The following is a 21,948-nucleotide window of genomic DNA, read 5'->3' on the forward strand; positions in this document are numbered from 1 at the left end:
AGCTTTTCTTGCTTCCAATATCCCCAGTAAGTTCAAGTCACCATTATTCATTTTGAAATCAGCCACCCAAACTCCACCCTTTCCCTGCTTCCAACCACTGGAGGCTTGATCTGGTCCACTTTTGGTAAGGCAGAGATGAGAGGCCCTCCTGGACTCAGCCTTGTCCACCCACCCACCAACCAAGAAACCCCCAGGGAAGCTCTACCCTGAGACACCCCCTAACTTCAGGGATGCCCATATTTCCAGGTCCTCAGCCTTGGGGTCACCACTTAAAGGACTGGCTGTCCCTGGGTGACACGCTGGGCTCTGAGCTGGTAGTGAGTGACCCCGTCCAGGGAACAATGACAGCCAGTAGCTGGTAGAACCCAAGCTAAGAGATGGGAGCAGCTGCTGTAGGCTTTGCCAGAGCAGCACTTATTTTGGGAAGGGGTTTTGATGCATCTTCCCTCCTTTTCACCCTTGTGAGCCTGCCTTGGCAGCAGCAGAGCACTCCTAGCTCTAATCCTCTAACCATGAGCTTGTGCAGCCCCAGAATGGAGGAAGGGATCTGCCTTTTTCCCTCCTCCTTCAGCTGTCTGATGTCCTTAATCTTCTAGCCCTGGCACTGGGGACATTTGACCCTGGAGGCCAAAATCCTCCACACAAACACTTAGGAAACCTGGCTAATTTGGCGCGAGTGATGTCTCGCATTTCTGATTTGCAGACCATCCTGCTTTCTCCTTTGAGGAGCCAAGGGACCTCTCCATGCCTTGCCTTGTGGCACTAGCCCTCCTAAGACAACGGAAAGCGTCCTGGTTCCCAGAAGATATTGCAGGATTCATCCATGCCACTCTGAAAGAGCAGCCCACAGAGGCTCTGTGTCCTCCACTCCCCACAAACTCCCACTGCATCTGTCCGGGATCTGCTGGTGAGCAGCCTGTGCCTGGGGACACTGCCATCTGGACCTCCTGGGACAAGTCCTGCACCAGGAAAGGCTGCAGGATTTGGCTACAGTGGGCAGCAGCTGCGGAGGGGAACGTGGCCAGGACCACCCTGTGTGGTAGCCCAGCCTCTGCCACCCTGCAAAACAGGGAGCATGGAAGGGAGGACATAGAGGAGATGATGGTTCCCCTGGGCCCTGCTCATCATGAGTGCCAGGGTGGAGTTTGGACCTCCAGCTTTGCAGATGCTCTTCTGAGACACTTTGGATATTCCCTAAACCTCTTCCTCCTAACAATTTTAATTATACTGGCTGCTGTTCAAAATAATAATGACAGGGAGAGGAGTCAATGCTAAGCAGCAGCCTGTCACGCTTCGTGAGGTGCCCTCAGGGGACACTGGGCCAGACAAGCAGCCAGCCCAGAGTTGTGCCAGCCAAGTGGGTGCCAGCTGCCACACCAAACCAGCCACCAGTGGGCTTTGGGGTCTGGGCTGGCCTCTGTGTGAGCGTGAGAGCGTGTGCAGGCACTCAGGTCTCCTTTCTCTCCCCCTCTCTGTCTCCTTTTATTTGCCTCCATAAAACATAGGAAGTTCAAGCCATTCATTTTTCTATTTGTGTCTCCCTCCCCACGCCCCAGTTCCCTCCCTTGCCCCCTGCAGCCTCTCAGCTCGCTGCTTGCCCAGCATCCTTGACCCCGAGAAGTCTGGTGTGTATGCACTTCCCTTTTGGCCCATGGAAAGCGCCACTCTGAACTGGTGCCTTGATAAGTCTGCTGTGGGAAGGCAGGGGCTCCTGAGCTCCCACACAGGGCTTTCCCATGTAGCGTTTCCTATGCTGTCCCTGCTCCCCCACGCCATCTCCAGACCCGGGCAGTCTCTCCGGATGGCAGTGCCCCTCCCTGGCAACAGGTCTGTCCCCTTCAGGATCCTGTGACTTGCTCTGTGTCAAAAGCCATGGCATGTGGAAGGAGGCCTCCTCCTGAGGAGGAGGATGTTTGATTGGCTTCTCACGGGCTGACACAGCACCTGCAGCAAAGGATTGCAAAGGGCTTGAACCCCCCAGCCCCTTCCTCTTGGCACTTGTGCAAGCGGAGCTCTGAAACACTCTCCCACAGAGTTTGGGATCAAAGGGATCTGTGTCCTATCTGCAAAGAAGCAAGCACGTGGCAGAGCAGACGGGACTGGGGTCAAGACCTAAGAGGGGCTGGAAACTGGGTTTGACTGGCAGAGAGGAGGAAGGAGAGGATCAGCAAAGAGGGCTGAGACCTCTTCTCTGTAATACTCCCCCCGAGCTTCTTTGCCAAGGGACGAGAGGCCCTTGGTGCATCAGCTGTGGTCTGGTGGTGTGCCAGAGGGCGAAGGCAGCGTGCTCCCTGCCTCACTGCCTCCATCGCTCCCTTTGAAGCCCCCTGGACACCCCTTTGCCCTGTGCCATCAGGACAGCAAGGCCCAGCAGAGCCAGGTCTCCGGGGTTGCGCCCGCTGCTCCCGGCAGTGATGGGAGCACAGATAAGAGCGCTCTCCCGCTTATCGCCCCATCAGCGGCGCTGCAGCGGCTCCGCTGCCCCACCGCCGAGCACCGAGCCCTGATCTCATCAGCACGCCGCACACTTGCAGCTCGAACAATAACCTCCTTCCCTACCCGACACAATTCCCAGAAATGCACAGCCTCCTGCTAAAGCCTCCCTGGGGGAAAGCATGCCAGCCGGCCTGTCGGCACCAGCACGGACATCGCTGCCAGCCGCTGGCAAACGCAGCCTGCTGCGTCCCCGGCGAGGAGGTACCTCTGCAAAAACAAGGGTGTGCTGGGTGTGGTGGAGGGAGAGGCCAAACTGGAGTCCTTGGGGCCACCCAGGAGCTGGCCGTCCTCAGGAAGTACCTCTCCCTCTGGGTGTTCATGGCCAGGTGTGTTGCCCCTTCCCAGCCACCCTGTTTGCAGCCCCTGGCTTGGGTGCTGTCACCCTGCTCGCTCCTGATGCCTGCTGGGTTCACAAAGGGACCAGGGGGAAAAACCAAGCCCGACTGCCTGAGCTGGGAGGGTAGAGATAGGTCTCTGGGTACTCCTCACCCCCGCAGGGAACTCCGTCCTGGAGAGGCTTTTCCGCATCTCACAGTATCCCTAAGTGACTCAGTCTGCCAGAGCCTTTCTTCGTCACAGCTGAGTAATTGCTATTGCCTCTTCCAGATTACATATCTGGACACTCAGGCAGGCATGGCTGGATGCTCAAGGCAGGTATTTACCTTTCCACAGCTGAGCTGGGAGTGGGAGAGGGCCCCTTAAGCTGGCACAGCCATCCTTTCTCCAAGGGCTTCCTCTGGAACTCGTCAGCCCGTCTGCCCATACACAAGGCCAGATGTGCCATCCAGGGAGGGGCAATAGCGGCCCTGCCTGCACAGGCAGGGGCACAGCAACAGACCTGCAGCCTCAGACCTCACAGTGATACAGCAGATATGCCAAATCTCCACACAGAAGGTGCAACACCAGCACACGTGGATGGGGAGCAGCACCTGTCAGGGCACAGTGGTGTCCCCAGTGCAGGAGGACCAGCCTCATGGTGTCCCTTACACGGGATGCATTGTTCATGAAAACACATGGGGAAGTCCAAGGAGGACAGACTCGCTGGCTGCATCGGGCTTCCTGCCTCCTGGCCCCCGCCACCGCCTGACATCATTGCTCCTGGTGGGAATGGCCACCCTGGCCCCGCTCGGTCCCTGACATTAGCCAATAATTTCCTGACCTCCTGTCCGGCTTTTCAGCCTCCCACAGCCCCCCATGGTGTGGAGGCTTTTGTGCCTGATGTATCTGAGGTACATAGATCGCTCTGCCTTTTGCAACCAGACCTGTCTATCTCACGTTGGCCTTTTTAGCCACCAGCACGCTTGTAGCAAATGTGGGTAGAGCCCTTCCCAAATCTTCATTCGTGAAGCTTAGCCATGAAAAATGATGAAAAATGAATCTGAGGTATATAAATATATATAGATATAGATGATATAGATATAGATATAGATATAGATATAGATATAGATATAGATATAGATATAGATATAGATATAGATATAGATATAGATATAGATATAGATATAGATATAGATATAGATATAGATATAGATGTATGCCTGACTCCTGCCACCATGGCACGACTGCTGGCAAACCTGCGTTCTCTTCCTCACTACCATGGGCACAAGGGAGGTGATGCTCCCTGTCACCTCACCATCCACATCCAAGGGTCCAGGATGGCACTGCACCTTGATCCCCATGCTCCGTCTGCTTCCCACCCCTCTGTGGGGTGGCTGGAGACCCTCCATCTTGCACTTTGGGTCCTATATTCCTTAAACACCCTCCCTGTGCCCTCACCAGTGTGTGGCATCAGGGATCAGGACCTTGCCTTGATCCCGGGGACACAGCACAGCACTGGGGCTGGGGCAGGCTGAGCTGCTGGCATGTGACAGCCCCACAAGCTCCATCCCTCTCATCCTCCCATCCCACTCATCCACCTACAGATTCAGTCCAGACCAGGAGTATGTGTTCTCCAGAAATCCCCTGTTTATAATGACAGGGGCCAGGAAGGCTGAGGAGGTGGGATGCGGGGGGAAACAACACAGGTGTTGGAAGGATGATTCCTCCTGTGAAGCACAGGAATGCACCATGCACCAGCCCTGTGGAGGCACTGACCTTCCCACCATCCTTGTATGTGCCCAAGTGATAGCAGGGTCCGGGTGCAGCATGTGCTGCCTCACCCATCCACCCTGCACCCCTGGTGTGGGTTTTTCCAATTACATAGACTTTGTTGTGAAAACGTGGAGGATCCAGCAAATCTCAGGCTGTTGCTGCACAGCCTCCCTTGCCTTGCAGCCATGAGTTTTTTTCCCTGGGTGGCTCCTCATGAGCAAAGCATAACCTTGGGCTGATGCACTGCAAACCTGCCCTTGTCCAAACCCGCTGCCATCAGCATTTTGCTGCAGCTGCTTCCAGTGCTGCTCTAAGAGTTTTTCCTTGCAGCCTAAACCCCCACCGCTGGCTCCGTCCTTCTGGCTCCAGCCCACTGGGGATGGAAGGTTTCTCCTTCCCGAATACAAATATAACTGTAATCTGCTAAACCCTGCTGTTGATCCTGACTGCATCCTCCTGTCCTGAGCTTTCCTACAGTGCCTTTTATACCGGTAATAGCACCAGGCTCCTTCTCCCATCATTGTTGACTCGACAATGAAAACTGTTTGTATTATTGTGTCCCCGAAGCTTTGCCAATAGCACATGTGTCCCGAGCTGATAGCAACAGGCTTTGGCAAGGCTGCAGCTCCATCAGATAAGAGCCTTTAACCTTATTTCTCCAGCTTGAGCGCTCCACGAAGGGCCATTCTGTCGTGAGCTTTTCCTTATCCTCCCCGAGCACTTGCAGATCAGAGTGAGACTCCACGGGCCAAGAAGAGGGGTCGCTGGCAAAGGGCAGAGGTGGAGGTGTTCAGGGCAAGCAGCCTGGGAAACGGCTTCAGCTTGGGTGAGAGAAGAGCCCTGGGGGGAGATGGAAAGACAGAGCTGCTTTCCCAGGCAATTTAAGGGCCAAATGCACGGCCGTCCCCTGTCCCCTGCCTTCCTCAGGGACCCGCTCCACCCCGCCGTGCTCCACCTTGGCCCGGCTCCCGCGCACAGCAGGAGCAAAGTGGAGGAGAAACACTGGAGCCCGGAGGCCCTCGCACGCTCCCGGCTGGCCCGCGAACAAAGCCTTTCCCTTGGAGCCCTTCCCTGCAGCCTCCCTCCTACCCCGGCCCCCTGCGCTCCGCCAGCCGCGGGATCCCCGGCACCGGCACAGCCTTGGGGGTCCACACCACCCTCCTCATCCCACCCTGCATCCCTGTGCCGAACCCCTCCCTGGCTGCTCTCGGCATCCCTGAGCTCTGCTGCTGGGAGATTTCACTGCTGCTTTCTGAGCTGCAGCACAAAGGATGCTCTGAAATCGGAAAGTAAAGAAAACAGTGCTGCCTCTGGCAATGTTTTAAATCTCATTTTTAGTCCAGTTTATGGGAGGGATGTCACAGTTCTTGGAGGTTTGAGCTGCAAATGCTGCATGTTCCATTTCCCTTCTGTTAATGCAGCATTGAAAAAGCAAAAGTTGTTCCTCTGCTGGCAGGGAGGGAAAACTCTCAGGTCCTTCTTTTTATTCTTAGCATTATTATTGTAATTATGATCTATTCTTAGCATTATTATTGTAATTGTTATTATCATTCTCTCACAGGATAGAAGCACTCTATCAAAATTACCAGGATACATCCTGCCTTTGATGGGGAGATTATTGTCTCTAAAGGGCCCAAGGAGAGGCTGGGCCTGAGGAGAAGCCCCATGCCCTGCACAACACATGGGGAAACTGAGGCACAAAGCCACCACAGCATCTACCCTTCTCTGAGCCAAAACTACTCTCTTCCACTGGTGTTTCCTTGTCTACGTGAAGGTGAGTTTCTCTCAGCAAAATCCTCATCCTTTCTGCTGGATGGTAAAAGCCTTGGTGAAGCACAGAGGTGGCCACAAGATCCTGTGTGCAGTGGGGTGGGCTGCAAGTTTTGGTGAAGGTTGTCACTCCTAGGGATGCTGCAAAGGACACCCCTTCCTCCAGGCCTTGCCGCGGTGATGCTCAGAAACCAGGGAACCACCTTCCCAGGATCCTGTGAGCAAGTCAGCCCATGTGTGGAAAACCTGAGCAGAAAGCACTGGGTTGGGGCCTGCAGACAAAGCAAGGAGAGGGGAGAGGAGAGAGAGGAGAGAGGAGAAGGGAGAGGGAAGCACAGTGCAGCCAGCAGTCATCTGCCATCTGCAGCTGCCCGGTGAGGTAATGCCTCGTGCTAAGTTAAACCATGTCAGGAGCCACAGCAGCTCCTGAGAACAGCAAACCTTTCCCAGATGGAGATGTCCTGTGCTGCTGCATCAGCCTTCCCAGCAAGAAAGTAGATGACTGACCTTCCTGCTGCCAGCTGGGGGGCCTGATGCCCACAGGGGTGCAACCAGCCACTCCCTCACTCCTGCTCCCCTGCTGCTGGAACTTCGTTTTAGGGAGCAGAAAGGCAATAACCAACTCAGCCCTTGCTGTGAGCTCCTGAGGTCTGAGACACACAGCTGAGGTGTAATTGCTCTGTTACCTCCCTTCATTCCACTCCTCTCCCCTGCTTGAAAGTGGCATCCTCATCCACAATGGTTATCCATGGTGCTTCCAGCTGAATGATGCTCAGGGAGCAAGGGATAAGCAGACACCCAGTGAGGCCTGGAGGCTGAGAACCCACAGAGCAGAGCCCTGGTGAGAAAAGCGTCTGCAAAGAGGAGGCTGCACTTTCCCTGGGGGTCACATTGTCTCCTGGCAGTCCCCGAGGCTGCAGGTGAGGGTTCACCACTCCACGGAGAGGGGCCACAGTGGAGCAGCAACTGGCCGTGGTGCTTGTGGGCACATGTGGCTGCAGGGCCACAGATGGGCAGCCCTGACCCACCTCCTCAAAAATCCAGGCTCAGAAACCCTCCTAATTGCAGTTTTCCTTTCCCCAGCACCCAAAAAGAGGTCAGGCAGACCGGAGCAGCCAGCCTGAGCATGCAGAGGGAGCAGGATCCCGGTTCTTGGCTGCATCTCCTGCACAGACACCAGTGAGCAGGATTTTCTGCCAACTCAAGCGATGGAAGCAGCGAATAACCCTGGCATGCCCAGGCTCTGCACAGCCCAACTGTCGGCCAGCTGCCTGTTCCTGGGAGGACGCAGTGCCATAGGCAGAGAGCATTTTCTTACTGTAATCAAGAAAAGAAATTGTGCCGATCAGAGCAGCTGAATGGCAGCCAAATCTGCTTCTCGGCGGCTTTTCTACACTCTGTATTCATGTATTTGGCATGAGTAGCTCTGCATTGAGGTAATTCATTAATGCTCAACCAAAAATGTGTTTATGGGAGTCTTGAAATAGTTGGTAGAAGTGTAAGACTTTCCTTCCTAAAAGCCTGGGCTCTCTCTGTGATGGGAACCCGGTATTAAAGCATCGAGTGCTGCTGCAATCAGCTGCCAGGGAAGCGACTCCAGGCAGCGTGTGTGCACTGCACGCTCCAGCACGCTCAGATCCCCTTGTGCTGAAGCCTTTCCCTGGATTTAGTCAAGCCATAAGCACCGTGGGTGGGATTTGCAACAGCTCGGCTCATGCTTGGGGTGTGGGTGCTTCACCCCGGGTTTCACAGAGAGCAGGTTGAGGAGCAAACACAGGGTGATGTGGTTGGAAGTGTGGCACCCTGAGCTGGTAGAACCATCACCAGAGAGTCAGGGCTGTGCCAGGAGGGGCTGTGGCAGGGCAAAGGCAGGGGAAGGGGAGGCAGGACAGCCCTGATGAGGACCAAGGACTCTGGCCATCGCCCAGGAGGCTGTGGCGGCTGTGCCTGTGTGGAGCAAACAGCTTTTTCAGGTTAGCTGTGGGTTTCACTGCTTGCACAATGGGTATCGCTGTTGTCGTTCCAGTTATAATCCTGTATAAACAAGGCTGACCTCTGGTTATTGAAAAGAGCTGAAAATAAAGACAACTTTCTCCGCTTCCTCGGATGCGGTGTCTGATTGCCAGGCTTGGCCGGCACAATCCTCACCGCGCTCCCGGCTCAGCTCCCGTGGCTGTTGGGGACCTGCCAGCGTGGTTGGCAGCGGGGCAGAGCAGCAGTGAGCACCTGAGCAGAAAGCCACTGTGGCCCAGGACACCTTCCCTCGAGGTGTCCCCAGTGCCCTTCACTTGTCAGAGGGAGCTGGAAGCCAAGACAAAGAGCAAGTGAGCAGAAAACAGCTGAGCCAGATATTCCCTGGACTGGGACTGGCACAACCACCCGCTCTACCCCACTTGGTGACAGTCAGGTCCCTGTCTGGGGACAGGGAGGACATGTCACCCTTGCACAGGAACATGGCTGCAGCCAGGATGCTCCTCACACGGATGCTGAACCGTGTCTGCTGGCGCCCAGCAGCCCCCGGCTGCCTCGCTCGGTGCTTTCCAGCTCTGCCTGACCCACTGAACTATTTGTGCCCGAGGAAACCAGGCGCTGAGCTGGGCCCTGGAGAAAGGGAGGCTCCAGTGAACACAGCATTTCCCAGCGGATGACTTCAGCCTCCCGGCAGGGCTCACACACAGCCCCAGCCTCGAGTCCTTTGCTCTCCAGGAAGTGCCTTTCTTTGGGAAGCCTTTGTTCCAGCAATGCTGGAGCAGCCCCAGCCCCAGGGGAGCCCACAGAACCTACTGGCACAGGGGCACCTCTTGGGGCACTGGGGCAGCCACCAGCCTGGGCAGCCCTGCACAGGTCCCCCAGATTCCCTACTCCAAGGATCCTCATCTCTTTTGGGATGAGGAAGCAGGTGCGGGTGTAGGTCACATCCATCCCACCTGGCTGCACTGCTCAGGGTACCTGTGCAGTGTGGCCTAGCGATAATTATTAGCAATAATTAATAACAGATCTCTTCCTGTGAAACATCTCATTCATCCAGTCAGACACACCACAGCACCAGCCACACACTAGTGGTAATTTTATGGTGATTAATTAACCAGCAGCATGAACACATCTACAGGTGAGGCTGGTCCATGCGAGCGAATCAAGGCAGCGCTGGGCACCACAGGAGGGTACAGCACCTGCACCCAGGCACCAGGCCCAGGGACTCATCCTGCCCCTGCCCCTGTCACATCACCTGTACCCCTTGTGACCTGTGCCCTCTGCAAAATCAGGATAAAAAGCAATTTTCCCATCACAGTTTGTGTCCTTGCTGCTGCTGTGATGCAGGGTCCTGCCACCATCCACCTGCCACCTCTGTTATCTGGATGCAAATTTCGAGGGTAAATCCCTTGGATTTGGTTGCACGGCCCCAGCCTGGGGCTTCTGCACCAACATGCAGCTGTCAACAACAGAAATAACCATCAGGCTCAGCTGGTAATTCTCACTTTTCTCTTCTTGCCATCCCTATCAGCCCCACTTTGAGCCCCCAGATGCCCAACACCCCTTAGGATCGTCCAGGCGGTGCCACAACTATTTTTAGGCGGGTGGGAGCTCAGCGTTGGACCTGGCTGGGAGGAATAATCGGGAGCGAGCCGGCAGGCTGGGGGCGGGGAGGGAAAACGCCTTTGTGCTGGGGAGCCGTCCCGCCACGCTTCCTCTGCTAGGTGTGGTGCTGGGCTGTGTGGGATGCTAGGAAGGGAAACCAGAGGCCAGGGTGGGGTCAGCCAGCTGCCAGCTCAATAAAACTGAGGAGGGAAAGAAAAAAAATTGAACTAAAGAATGCTCAACTCCTGAGAGCTGTGTGCCGGACTGGGGTCCAGCTCACCCGGCTCCAAGGCCACTGAGGAGGGGGGGGAGAGGTCACTCGGCTGGCATGCACTGATCCTGGCCCTGCCCAGGGATGTCCAGAGCTTCCTCCCTGGTCACTGATGCAGATGCAGCTGGTGAGGAGCCAGTGAGTTGCCAGCACCCTGCATTGCATCCCCGTGGGTAGCAGGGGGAAAGGAGGGGATTTGTATGTTCATCTCCCTCCCAAGAAAAGCTGTGCCGGGCACAGACCCTGCAACTTCACTCCCCACTTGGCTGGCTGAGAGGGGTGGCATTGTCCATGATGGCAGGAGCACACCCCCTCCATGCCTCTCACAGGCTGGGTCGGGTATTTTTTGGGTGCTTTGCACCCAGGCATTTTTGGGTGCTTTACATGCTGCTCCATCCCCCTCACAGCTCTCCTTCCCCTCTTTCTCCTCTGCTTTGCATCCTCCAAAAACCATGCCACTCACCATGGCTCTTCCCCCCATTCCTTTTTTTCCTTTCTATTCCTTCCTTTTTTAACTTTCTTCCATTTTTTTCCTTTTTTCTTTTCCTTAATAGTGCAGCACTAACAGCAAATGCATGCATGAGGAACATCCCTACTGCAAGGCTGGGTTTGCAGACCCAGTGTGAGGCTGGGTTTCACACGTGTTTGGAGGTTCAAAATGCCCAGCTTTTCTCCATGGGTAGAGAAGGTTCCAAACTACCCCGTTGCAACAGCAGCACTACCCTGCACAGGGAGAGCATCCCATGGGGAGGAGGCCCAGGCTGGAGCAGCTGCACAGAGAACATGGAGAGCAAGAGGCTCTGCCTGACCCGGGAGGGTTTGCCCCACTCTTAGCATCATTTCCAGGGCAAGCAAATCAGAGATACCCCCACTCCCACCTTGCTGCAGCTCAGCCCCACCACATCCCAAATGTCAACTGGTGGCACTGGTTCCAATCCCAGCTCTGGGACAGTTCTGAGCCCACCCAGAGGCCGAGGATGCTGCCAGGGCCATGGGGGAGGCCATGGAGAGGATGTCACCAGGAAAAGCAGGACATGCTTGGCTGAAGCCTGGGAGAAAGGCCAGGATCCATGTCAGGGTGATGTTCCTGGGGCATCCCCAGCAGCCGCCCAAACTGACTGCCCCAAAGGCTGCTCTCACTTCACCCTACAAGCAACCACAGGCCTTAGCCTGAGGACCCCCAGCTCCCCCAACACCCACCTTGCTGCTCCTGTGGCAGGGGTGAAGAACCAAAGCCTCCAGGGGCTCAGCTCTGGACGGCAGCAGGGGCTGCTCCTCTGACATGGTAATGCTGTGCCTCCCTCTGGATGAGGGAGGGCGGACAGGAGGCTCCTTGAAGCCACATGGGCTCTCCCATGGACTGGTGCTGATTTGCTCTTGCAAAATATTAATAAGAAGCTCCAGGAACATGAAGGAAGTCTCGCCCGAAACCTCTGTCGCTCCTGGCTGGTGATTGAAGAATAAGTGAGACACAATTTTTTCTTTTTCTTTTTTTTTTTTTTAAAGGCCTTTGTTTTGTTTAGGGTTAACAGCAGATCGGCATTTCCAAATCACTTCCAGACACGCAGAAACCATGGCATGCAATACCCCACGGCTGCGAGAGGCTGGAGCTGGGCTCTTGCGCAACCTGGTGCCCCAAGTCTTCCTAATGCCGAGGTTCACATTTCAGGCTGGGGTCTAGGGCATGTCCACAGCCAGAGGGGGCTTGAGGGCAGCTACCCGGAGCTGGGACATCTTTCCCAAGTCAACCCAATTGCCCGGGGGGTGTCAGAGGGCAGGGACAGTGAGCCAGCACATCTCCTTGACTGCAAACGGGTCCCGCAGAGTTCATAACTCGCCGGTGCCAAGGGCAGGAAGGACCTTCGGACCACCTAGCCTGATGCTTGGCGCTGCAAATCCCTGCTGGACGGCAGCCAAGGGAGCGCAGCAGTGACCTGGTGTCAGGGGACGTGCTGCTCCGCCGCGGCTGCCGATGCCCAAGGCATCAGCATAGCCATGCCAGCCCCAGCAGCTCCAGAGGCTGGTTTTAGCTGCAATCACCTGGCTGCTGGTGAGCCCCCCATTCCACAACAGTCCCTAGAAAACACTTTTCATGAGAACGGTGTTTAAAATCAAGGAACCATTTCTCTCTCCCCCCCCCCCGGCATTGAAATTCCCACCAGAAAATTGCCGGGGGAAGAGGGCTCGCCCCTGCCTTTATCCCAGGGCTGATCCCGACCCCGGATGGGGAATGCTGGCCAAAACACACACACGGAGTAAGTCATGAGAAAAATAAATGTCGAGCCCTGAGCATCCCCGTGCTCCTGCGTACAGCCTGGCAGGCAAAGCTGAACACTTCCCTGCACGGTGGGTGGTGGGAGGCAAGGGTAGGACACGGAGCAGAAAAGGGGCTTGCAAAGTAAATAATTATTAAAAAAAAAAAAAGAAAAAGACAAAAAGAAAGTCATACAGAAAAGCAGAGAGGCATCCAAAAGGCATGAAGAAAGAAAAAAAGAAAGAAAGAAAGAGAAGGCAGAGAAAAAAATTAACAACCCTCCTCCTTGGAAGGAAGAGAACTAGGCAGCAGCGTCCCCACCGGTCCCGGCTCGGCCCTGCCCGGGTGGCTTTTCCTGCTGGTGCCTGGGGACGCCCCCCTTCCTCCTCCTCCTCCTCCCCCTCATCTCCTCCTTCTCCTCCTCCTCCCTCTCATCTCCTCCTCCTCCTCTCCCTCTCCTCCTCCTCCTCCTCCTCCCCTCGCCCCGCTGATTGGTCCAGCCCGGCTATATTTTGCCCCTTCCAGCCCAGCATCATCCCAAAAGTTTTTTTTGGGGGGAAAAGGGGGAAAAAAATAAAAAAAAAAAAAGAGAGGAAAAAGAAAAGAAAAGAAACCAAAACAAACGCGGGCGATCCCGAGTCCCCCGAAGGCAGGCGAAGGAGGCGAGCGGCGGGCGGCTGCTCAGCGGTGCTGGACTCGGTGGAACGCGGCGGGACCCGATTCTCTCTCCGGCACCCGGTCGGGTCTGACACAAAGTGCTGTCCAGCTGGAATGAATATATCTGAGTCTAACTACTGCCGAGAGGAGATATCGCAACCCCGGGGCGACTGTTCATGGGTCACCGCCGCCGTGCCGGCCGCTGAGCCCGGCCTCGCCTTCCCGCGCCCCCCGGAGCCGCCTCCCCTCCAGCCGCACGCCCAGCCCCGAGCCCGGCTTCGCCTTCGGCCCGCCCCGGCGGCGCGCCGGCCCGGCGCGGCCCCAGCCGCACGCCCAGCCCCCGAGCCGGGCTATGGATACAGCCCCCGGCCGGCCGCCCGAGGGCAAGGCCGCCGAGGATTCCCGCATCCGCCGGCCCATGAACGCCTTTTCATGGTCTGGGCGAAGGATGAGCGCAAGCGGCTGGCGCAGCAGAACCCCGACCTGCACAACGCCGTGCTCAGCAAGATGCTGGGTGAGCGGGAGGGGTGCGGGAGGAGGGCTGAGGGGGGGGGATTCGGGGATACGGAGCTGTGGATGTGGGATGCGAGAGCACAGGGCTACGGAATGCCGGAACGGAGCTAGGGATGCGGGGATGCTGGATTACAGGGATGGGGATGAGGGGGTGAGGGCTGGGGATGTGGGGATGCAGGCTGGGGATGTGGGCTGCAAGAGCACAGGGTTGTGGGATGCAGGCGTCCAGAGCTGGGGATGTGGGAATGTGGGGCTGGGGATTCAGGCTGCAAGAGTAAAGGGCTGCAGAATGAGGGTATCGAGCTGGAGACACAGGGATGTGGGGATACAGAGTTGGAAATACAGGAGTGCAGAGGTACAGGGTTGGGAATGTGATCTGCAAGAGTACAGGGCTGTAAGATGCAGGAGTACAGAGCTAGGGATGTTGGGGTGCAGGGTTGGGGTTGTGGGGATAGGTTGTTATGGGTTAGAGCGTCCAAGACAGTGGAATGAAGGAATACAGGGCTGGATATGAGAACTGCAGGGGTCCAGGGCAGTGGGATGAAGGAATACAAGGTGTAGAATATACGTTGCAGGAATACAGGGAGTCAGGGTTGGGAGTGTAGGATGAAGCAGTACAGGGATTTGGGATGTGCACTGCAAGGATACAGGGCTGTGGGATGCAATCTGCGAGGATATGAGGCAGCAGGATGTAGGATAAAATGACATGGGGCTCTGCTAGCCAGGCTGCAAGGATATGGAGGTTCAGGAGCTGCATAAAAAGGATGGGGTGCTGTGGGATACAGGGATAGGGTGCTGTGGAATACGAAGATGGGGGATTCAGGTCTGCAGGCTGTAAGATTAGAGAGCTGTGGGCTGTGAGCTTTAGAGATATGGGTTGGAGCAATACCAGCTGAAGGCTGCAAGAGTGCAGGGCTACAGGGATGCGGACTATAAGGATCCAGGGCTGTCGGATCAAGAGTTGTGGGATGTGGTGTTAGAGGATGGGGGACTACGGGAATGTGGGATGTGAGGATACAGAGCTGCATGTACACAAGATGCGGGGAAATGAGGCTTCAGGATGCAGAGATGCAGGGCTGTGGGGTTTGCAGCTGTGGAGATGCAGGATATGGGAATACAGGCTGCAGGATGCGGGATACATGACTGTAGGATGCGGGATGTGGGAACACGGGAAGCAGGATATGGGTAGATGGAGCTGCAGGATGCGGGCCTACGGGAAGCAGGATATGGCCAGACGAAGCAGCAGGATGCAGAGACACGGGGCTGCAGGGTGTGGGGATGTGGGATTCAGGATATGGCACTGTGGGGTTTGGGGATGGGTGATTTGGGCAGCAGAAGTGTGGGGCTGGGGACATGGGATGCAGGGAAGGAGGAACACCAGGGGCTGGACTGTGCCATGGGGCAGTGGGAGGCAGAATCCCCAGCCCTGGCAGAGGGGTTCCCGCGGCCCCCCTGGGTGTTGAACCCCTGTTCTCCCACAGCACTGAAGTGTTGGGCACAGCTGCTGGACACAGGAATAGCCTGGCTTGGGCTCCCATTCCCCAGCTCTTTTTGTGCCAGTGCTGGGACCACACTCAGGTGCCAAGCCATCTGAGGGAGCCCTTCCCACCCAAGGACTGCCTCTCCCCAGGTGTCCCTGTGCCCTGGCCGGTGCTGGGTGGCTGAGCCGTTGTCACAGAGCTTCTCTTTCCCCCTCCAGGCCAGTCGTGGAAAGCGCTGAGCGCCAGCGACAAGCGTCCCTTCGTGGAAGAGGCAGAGCGACTGCGAATCCAGCATCTCCAGGATCACCCCAACTACAAGTACCGCCCAAGGAGAAAGAAGCAAGCCAAGAAAATCAAGAGGATGGAACCCAATATCCTCCTGCATAACCTTTCCCAGCCTTGCAGTGACAACTTCAGCATGAGTCACCATGGCGGCAGCCAGCCGGGCCACCCCCAGCCTCCCCCACTTAACCACTTCAGAGAACTCCACTCCATGGGGTCGGATATTGAAAACTATGGCTTGCCAACTCCTGAGATGTCTCCCTTGGATGTCTTGGAACAGACCGAGCCGGCGTTTTTCCCTCCGCACATGCAGGATGACTGCAACATGATGCCCTTTCGCGGCTACCACCACCATCACCAGATGGAGTTTCCCCAGGAGAAGTGCATGGGGCGGGACGTGGCCGTGCCCTATGCGCAGACCCCCTCACACTTGGCCGACGCCATGAGGACTCCCCATCCCTCCAGCATATACTACAACCAGATGTGCTCGGGAACTCAGAACGGGCTTTCCGCCCACCTGGGCCAGCTCTCGCCCCCGCCCGAAGCCCATCACATGGAGAGCGTGGATCACTTGAACCAAACCGAGCTCTGGACAGACGTTGACCGCAACGAGTTTGACCAGTATTTGAACATGAGCAGGACTCGTCCCGAAGCCTCGGGACTCCCTTACCATGTCTCCCTGTCCAAAGTGACTCCTAGAAGCATCTCCTGCGAGGAGAGCAGTTTGATATCCGCCCTGTCCGATGCCAGCAGTGCTGTTTACTATAGCCCCTGCATCACCGGTTAGGTTGGTCCCACGGCACGATGCACACACCAGGAGAGCCCCGACTCTCCTCTAAAAGCAAAAAACCATCCTCCTTTAACCACGAGCTCCATCATATTTAGAGTATCTCATTAAATGCATCGCTTTCTTGTTTGTTCTTTTTTTATTTTGATTTTTTTTTATTTTTTTAGAGACAGATCATGCTGAACTCACTGATATACCGTATAACTATATAACACAGATAGACGCCTTTCCCCGCCGCGCTCCCTGCTCCAGCCCTCAGCAGGGCACAGCTCTAGCTCCCACCAGCTCCAAGGGGCATTTTAAAGCCAATTCCAGTAAATCCTGCCTGAAACAACCATACCAGGATGAGCCGAAGTGACCTGCCCCCAGTATTTAACCCAAGGGCAGGCGAATTTGTAGGGGGGGGAAACTTTTAGGAAGACTTTGCCAGGGCTGTTAAAGAGTCGGCGCCCATTAGGGGTGGGCTTTAGGACAGTTTTTACTGTATTCTCAGCAATATATTTTAATTGGGCAACAAAACTATATTTTTACTAAGCATTTTTATATATAAAATGGTATTTAATGTCTTTTTGGGTTTTTTTTATTAGACTTTTTAAAAAGAAAACAAGGGATATCCATGAGATCTAAAGCATTTATGTAGCAAAGCTGGATTAAAAAAAAAAAAAAAAACCAAAACAAAAAAAAATGGAGGAGAAGAAAAAAAGGAGATATTTTGTGAAAAGGGAATGAAAATGTAAATATTGTGGAACAATTGACTGGAATTTTGTACAAAAGAAAAATATGACTGCAAACACTTTTATTGTCTAGAACTGTATGGAGAGCAAACTGTTTTATACTGGTTAATTATTAAAACATCTTCATATAATTGTTCCCATCTTGTGTGCTTGTTGTGTGAACACATATTTTCCGCAAATACATGTTGTCCCAACCATTTCCAGATTTTTGTATCCGTTGATTAATGTTTTGACAACCTGGCAAATGTATTAATTTCCAAGCTGCCGCCCGCCCGCCCCGTCAGCCGCCTCGGGCTCCACGAGTGCAGCTCAGCTCGGCTCGGCTCGGCATGGGATGGTGGCCCAGGATGGGATGCTGGTGGCCACCCCAGGGCACTGCACTGTGTCGCCTGGAGATGCTCTCTGCAGGAAAAGCAGCTGTTCTCAGATTTAAACATAATAAAACATGTGATACCCTCCTCCAAAACGAGCCTTGGTGTGGTCATTGTTTTGGCAAGCTGGCAGCGCGTCGCTGAGTGGTCCCCACGGCTCACCCTGTTTGCCCATGAAACCCCCAAAAATTAGAGCCAGGCTGCTCTGATGCCTTCACTCCAATCCTCGGAGATGGAAGAAAACCCCATGTGCCTGAGTCTTTCCACCTCCTGGCCTTCACTGGCTGCTTCCCGGCTCCAGCAGTGGCAGGTCTTGCCGAGCAGTCACCGTGCCCGGCCGGATCCCGCTTGGAGCTGCTGGTGCTTTGCTGGAGCTTCATCCCCCTCCTGTGAATCACTTTGTGATTTACAGTATTTTTTTGTGTTCCATTTGAAAAGGAGGAACAACAATCTGTTGCTTAAAACCCGGTGGCATCCGTTCCTTGAGCGCCGAGTGATTTAAACCAGGCTGATATCGCCAAAAAAGGCTATTTAAAAAAAATTTTTTTTCAAAAAAATTGAATAGAAGAAGAGCTTTTTTGTTGTTGATGTTGGCAAAGAATTGCCTTTTAGGGGAAATGGATATTTAACAAATGACATTAATTTTCAAGCTTCTCCTAAATTAAATTCACATTAGTGTTAACAGGACTCAATCCTGACTCACTTTTTTTTTTGTTGTTGTCGAATGTGAAGCGCTAATAAACGGGACCACTCCGGGGGCTGGCGACGCGTTCCCATGGAACGCCACAAAGGCGCTTCATTGTCTTTCCATATACAGTATGTAAAAAGGGGGAATACATGGAAAAATGACCTCACTACCTACACGGGAGGGCTGGCGGGCGCCCGGCGGGTGCCAGAACCCGTGCTGCAGCAAACAAACACAACACCAAATGAGAAGCATCCTGTGCCGCCGCCGATGACTATGAAAGGAAGCAGCCGGCTATGGGCTCCATCCCGCTCCGCTCCCTGAAGGAAGGAGGTGAGGGAAGGGGCGGGAGGGGGGGGGAAGAAGAAAGCCCTGAGTTATTTTCCAGCCCACAGCTTCCAGGTACCTTCCAGGCGAGGATGCGGTCACTTCCTGCGGTTCAAAGCAGCGATGAGCAGGCTGCTCCTGGCCCAGCTGCCCGTCGCATCATGGAGGAAACATTAAGTCATTTTTTTCTGCAGCAGAAATTCCCTTCTTTCCCCATGGCTCAGCTTGTCTCAGATCTCAGAGGACGGTTATGAAACCCATTGGGGGATTTTTTTGGCTGAAGTGCAATTTGGGTGCAGCGTGCCCTGGTTTCAGGTGCTCAGATGGGCACAGACAGGAGCTTCCCAAAGTACCTGTACTTCAAAACTGTTGAAAATGGTTTTTAAACTGAAGAAGGGTCAATTGAGATTAGATATAAGAAGCCTCTTTTTAGAATGAGGGTGGTGAGGCCCTGGCACAAGTTGCCTAAAGATGCTGTTGCTGCCCCATCCCTGGAAGTGGTCAAGGTCAGGTTGGATGGGCTTGGAGAAACTTGGTCTAGTGAAAGGTGTCCCTGCCCGTGGCAGAGGGCCGGACCAAGATGATCCTTAAGGTCCCTTTCACCCCAAACCATTCTGTGATGCATGCTCAAGGATGCTGTCATGGGTCTACAGCAGGTACCAGACTGAAAGCTGTGATGAGTGGTCATTCCCATCCATAAATGCACCAAGGATTCACCATGCTGAAACCCCAGCTGCTGCAAAAACCCCATCTCACTGACCAGTCCTACCCCAAGTCACAGGGAAACAAGAGAGAAGGGAAAGGAAAGAGGAAACAAAGCAGAGCAGGGTTTGGGTCATATACAAGCAGGCAGAAGGACCCACGCCAGACTCTGGGAGAATGGCACCTCCTCCCATCATTTGGTGTTCCACACAGCCCTTTTCACCTAAACTCACTGTTTTGGCATCAAGTTTATCAAGAAGTGTCCCAAGCCAGCTTGGTTTGGGGCTGGTACAGACCCAACAGTGGTTTGGGCAGGCGCCTTCCTGCAGTGTCAGTGGTGCAGCATCATGGTTTAGCCACAGCTAGGACAGTATTTGTCCCTTTCCAAATCCAGGGTTTGGTGAGGCTGGTCAGCACCAGGGCTGATCTGGCTCCACCAGGAAGGCAGAGAGCGCAGAAGACCCTGGGAGGGGTGCTGGGTCCTTGGGAAGGGTCCTGGATCCTTGACAGGCTTTAACCATACCACTAATTTTATATATTCTTTTTATGCTTTCATTTACTGGTTATATATTTTATATATTAGTTCTATGTTTATATATTGGTTTTATACATTATATATTATTTTTATATTTTTGTACATTTGACATTGTTATATACTTTTAATATTTTATATATTACTTTTTATATTTTTAACATCTATATTGTTTTTATCTTTCCCCTGTCCCCTTACAGCCACTCTGGGGCCAGGAAACCATCCCCCAGTGTTTTCTTTCGCTGCGTGCCAGTGGCTCAGGTGTGACGTGGGACTGGAAATGGCCAGGACTGACATAGTTTGGGGATGATTTCACTGCCGTTATGGCTCAGGCTGGGGCTGTTACTGCGCAGCCCCTTCCGATTTTTATGACTTAATCTCTCCAAAGCTCAGGGCCGGATGGTTTTGGGCTGAGGAGGAGGAGCGAGGGGCTTTTAGCAGGTCGTTACGGCAGAAATATGGAGAAGGTATTTGACAGGTATATGGAAAACCTGACAGCCCATCCCACCAGCTTTCCCAGGATTCAGGGAAAGGGGGAGGTGACATCAGGTCCTACATGGGCTTTGTGGGCAGGTGGCATCAGCCTCTTGTCCCCTGGGGGGTGTGGGGCAGTGGGTTCTATCCGTATGTCTGTGTCCCAATATGTGTGTGTGCACAAGCATTTGTGTGTGTCAGGGTGAACACATGTGCAAGCACGTGTGCATCCATGTGTACGTGAATCACCGTGTGCATCCACGTGTGCATCCGTGTGTATCCATGTGTGCATCCATGTGCATCCATGTGTGCATCTGTGGATACATGTCTGTGTATACACGTGCACATGCATGTGCATCCATGTGTGTGTGCATCCATATGCGTGCATCCATGTGTGTGTGCATCCATATGCGTGCATCCATGTGTGTGTGCATCTCCACTCCTGCACATCTGCACCCATATGTGTGCACACATCCACATGCACACACATATGCACGTGTGCATGTATCCATGTGTGTGCAGCTGTGTGCACACGTGTGTGTGTGTGTGTGTGTGTGTGTGTGTGTGTGTGTGTGTGTGTGTTCTGCTGGAGGCTCACAGGCCGGGTTTATAGACGTTCTGGTTTTTTTACGGCGTTATGGAGCGCTCGATGACATCACCCAAATATTAAAACCGCATGTGCCAGCCGGCCCGGCCCGGCAACGCACAGCTCCAGGCTCGCCCTTCCCGAGGCTGAGGCCACGATGAAGCCAGGGGCAAGTGGGATGCACAAGGTGACAGTCGGCAGCTCTTGGGCAGCCTAAGCCATCCCAGCACAGAGTTCACCATCGGGGAGGGAATGCTGACACCACAGCCTCCATGAAGTCGTCCCAGCTGGGATGTGTTCGGGGAATTGGAGCCTCTTGGTCCGTGCATTTTGGGTGCTCAGTGCGTGGGAAGATGTTGCCGGTGCTGGTTCCCCACTGTGGCACCAGGCAGCTGCTTTAGACCAAGTGATGGGATTTATATTTTCCCCCTCAGCTGCACAGAAAAAAAAAAAAAAAAAAAAAAAAAAAAAAAGGAAAAAAAAAAAAGATTTATCAAAATCAAACCTGTTTGTAGGAAACGGCTCCAAAACATTTCCTGACTCGAGAAAAAGAGTACTGGAAAAAAAAAAAAAGTGTTTCCAGGTTTTTTTAGATGGGAGGCAAAGCCTTTGGAGAGGTAATAGCATTCTGTGGTGAGAGGTTAACCAAAGGGAAAAGGTTGAAATGCAAAGAAAGTTTTCAAATGTTCCCAGAACAACCTTGCCTTGCCGAGCAGAAGCAAAGTTCCCAAACCTTCCCCAACTTTCTTTTTTGCAGCCCAGTTTGGGAAAGGAAATGTTTGGAAATCTCAGCTCTCCCTTGCAGGACAGGAAAGGCCCTGTTTCCTCCACTCTGTGCCCAGAGCAGCCGGGCAGCAAGGACACAGAGGGTGAGGCTGGATGCCCTCCCCAGCTCTGCTCCCAGCAGGAACACCGAGCTCTGCTCTGCTGGCTGCCACAGAGAGGGGAGGGCAGCTCCCTGCAGGGAACAGGGGCCATGGTATCATAAGTATTACAGGTTTTGTAAAGGAAAAAAAATAAGCCAATGAGGAGTCCTTAATGTGCCCTGGGAAGTCTGTGCAGCCTGAAACTCTTCAGCCTTTCTCTTACTGAAAGTTCAGCCTCTACATCCCCTGTGGGGCTTTGGTTGTGCCCCCGCAGCTCCCGGCATTGCCCCCACCGGCCCTCACATGCCTTCCACTGCTTTAGGGCCTCCACAAGGACCTGATCCTCCAGCCCCCAGCCCCACACCCACCATGTGCTCACCCAGCACCATGCTGGGGTCCCCTTTGGACTGTTTGGCAGGTTTGGGTCTCACAGGGAGTCATTGGGGAGTTTGGGAGCTTCTCCTCCCCACTGGCTCTCAGCCGACTGAGCCCC

The 21,948-nt window shown here is 54.2% G+C and overlaps 1 protein-coding gene and 1 long non-coding RNA gene across 3 annotated transcripts; both read left to right on the forward strand.

Moving 5' to 3' along the window:
• Window positions 1-5,089: 5,089 nt before the first annotated feature.
• On the forward strand, window positions 5,090-7,526 carry LOC108639942. Of its 2 annotated transcripts, none has more exons than XR_001920830.2 (3): window positions 5,090-5,413; window positions 6,149-6,361; window positions 7,441-7,526. It is a non-coding gene; the product is annotated as an uncharacterized LOC108639942 (long non-coding RNA). The 2 variants fall into 2 exon arrangements; XR_001920831.2 differs by lacking the exon at window positions 7,441-7,526 and adding an exon at window positions 7,119-7,189.
• Window positions 7,527-13,016: 5,490 nt separating this feature from the next.
• SOX18 (SRY-box transcription factor 18) lies at window positions 13,017-17,047 on the forward strand. The gene is given in 6 exon segments (XM_018073859.2): window positions 13,017-13,348; window positions 13,350-13,405; window positions 13,408-13,492; window positions 13,494-13,542; window positions 13,545-13,629; window positions 15,328-17,047. Coding segments are annotated over 6 exon segments (1,245 nt in total). The 5' UTR covers window positions 13,017-13,229; the 3' UTR covers window positions 16,179-17,047.
• Window positions 17,048-21,948: the final 4,901 nt, after the last annotated feature.

The sequence above is a fragment of the Manacus vitellinus genome, unplaced genomic scaffold, assembly GCF_001715985.3.
Source record: "Manacus vitellinus isolate BGI_N305 unplaced genomic scaffold, ASM171598v3 scaffold_26_pilon, whole genome shotgun sequence".
Classification (NCBI taxonomy): domain Eukaryota; kingdom Metazoa; phylum Chordata; class Aves; order Passeriformes; family Pipridae; genus Manacus; species Manacus vitellinus.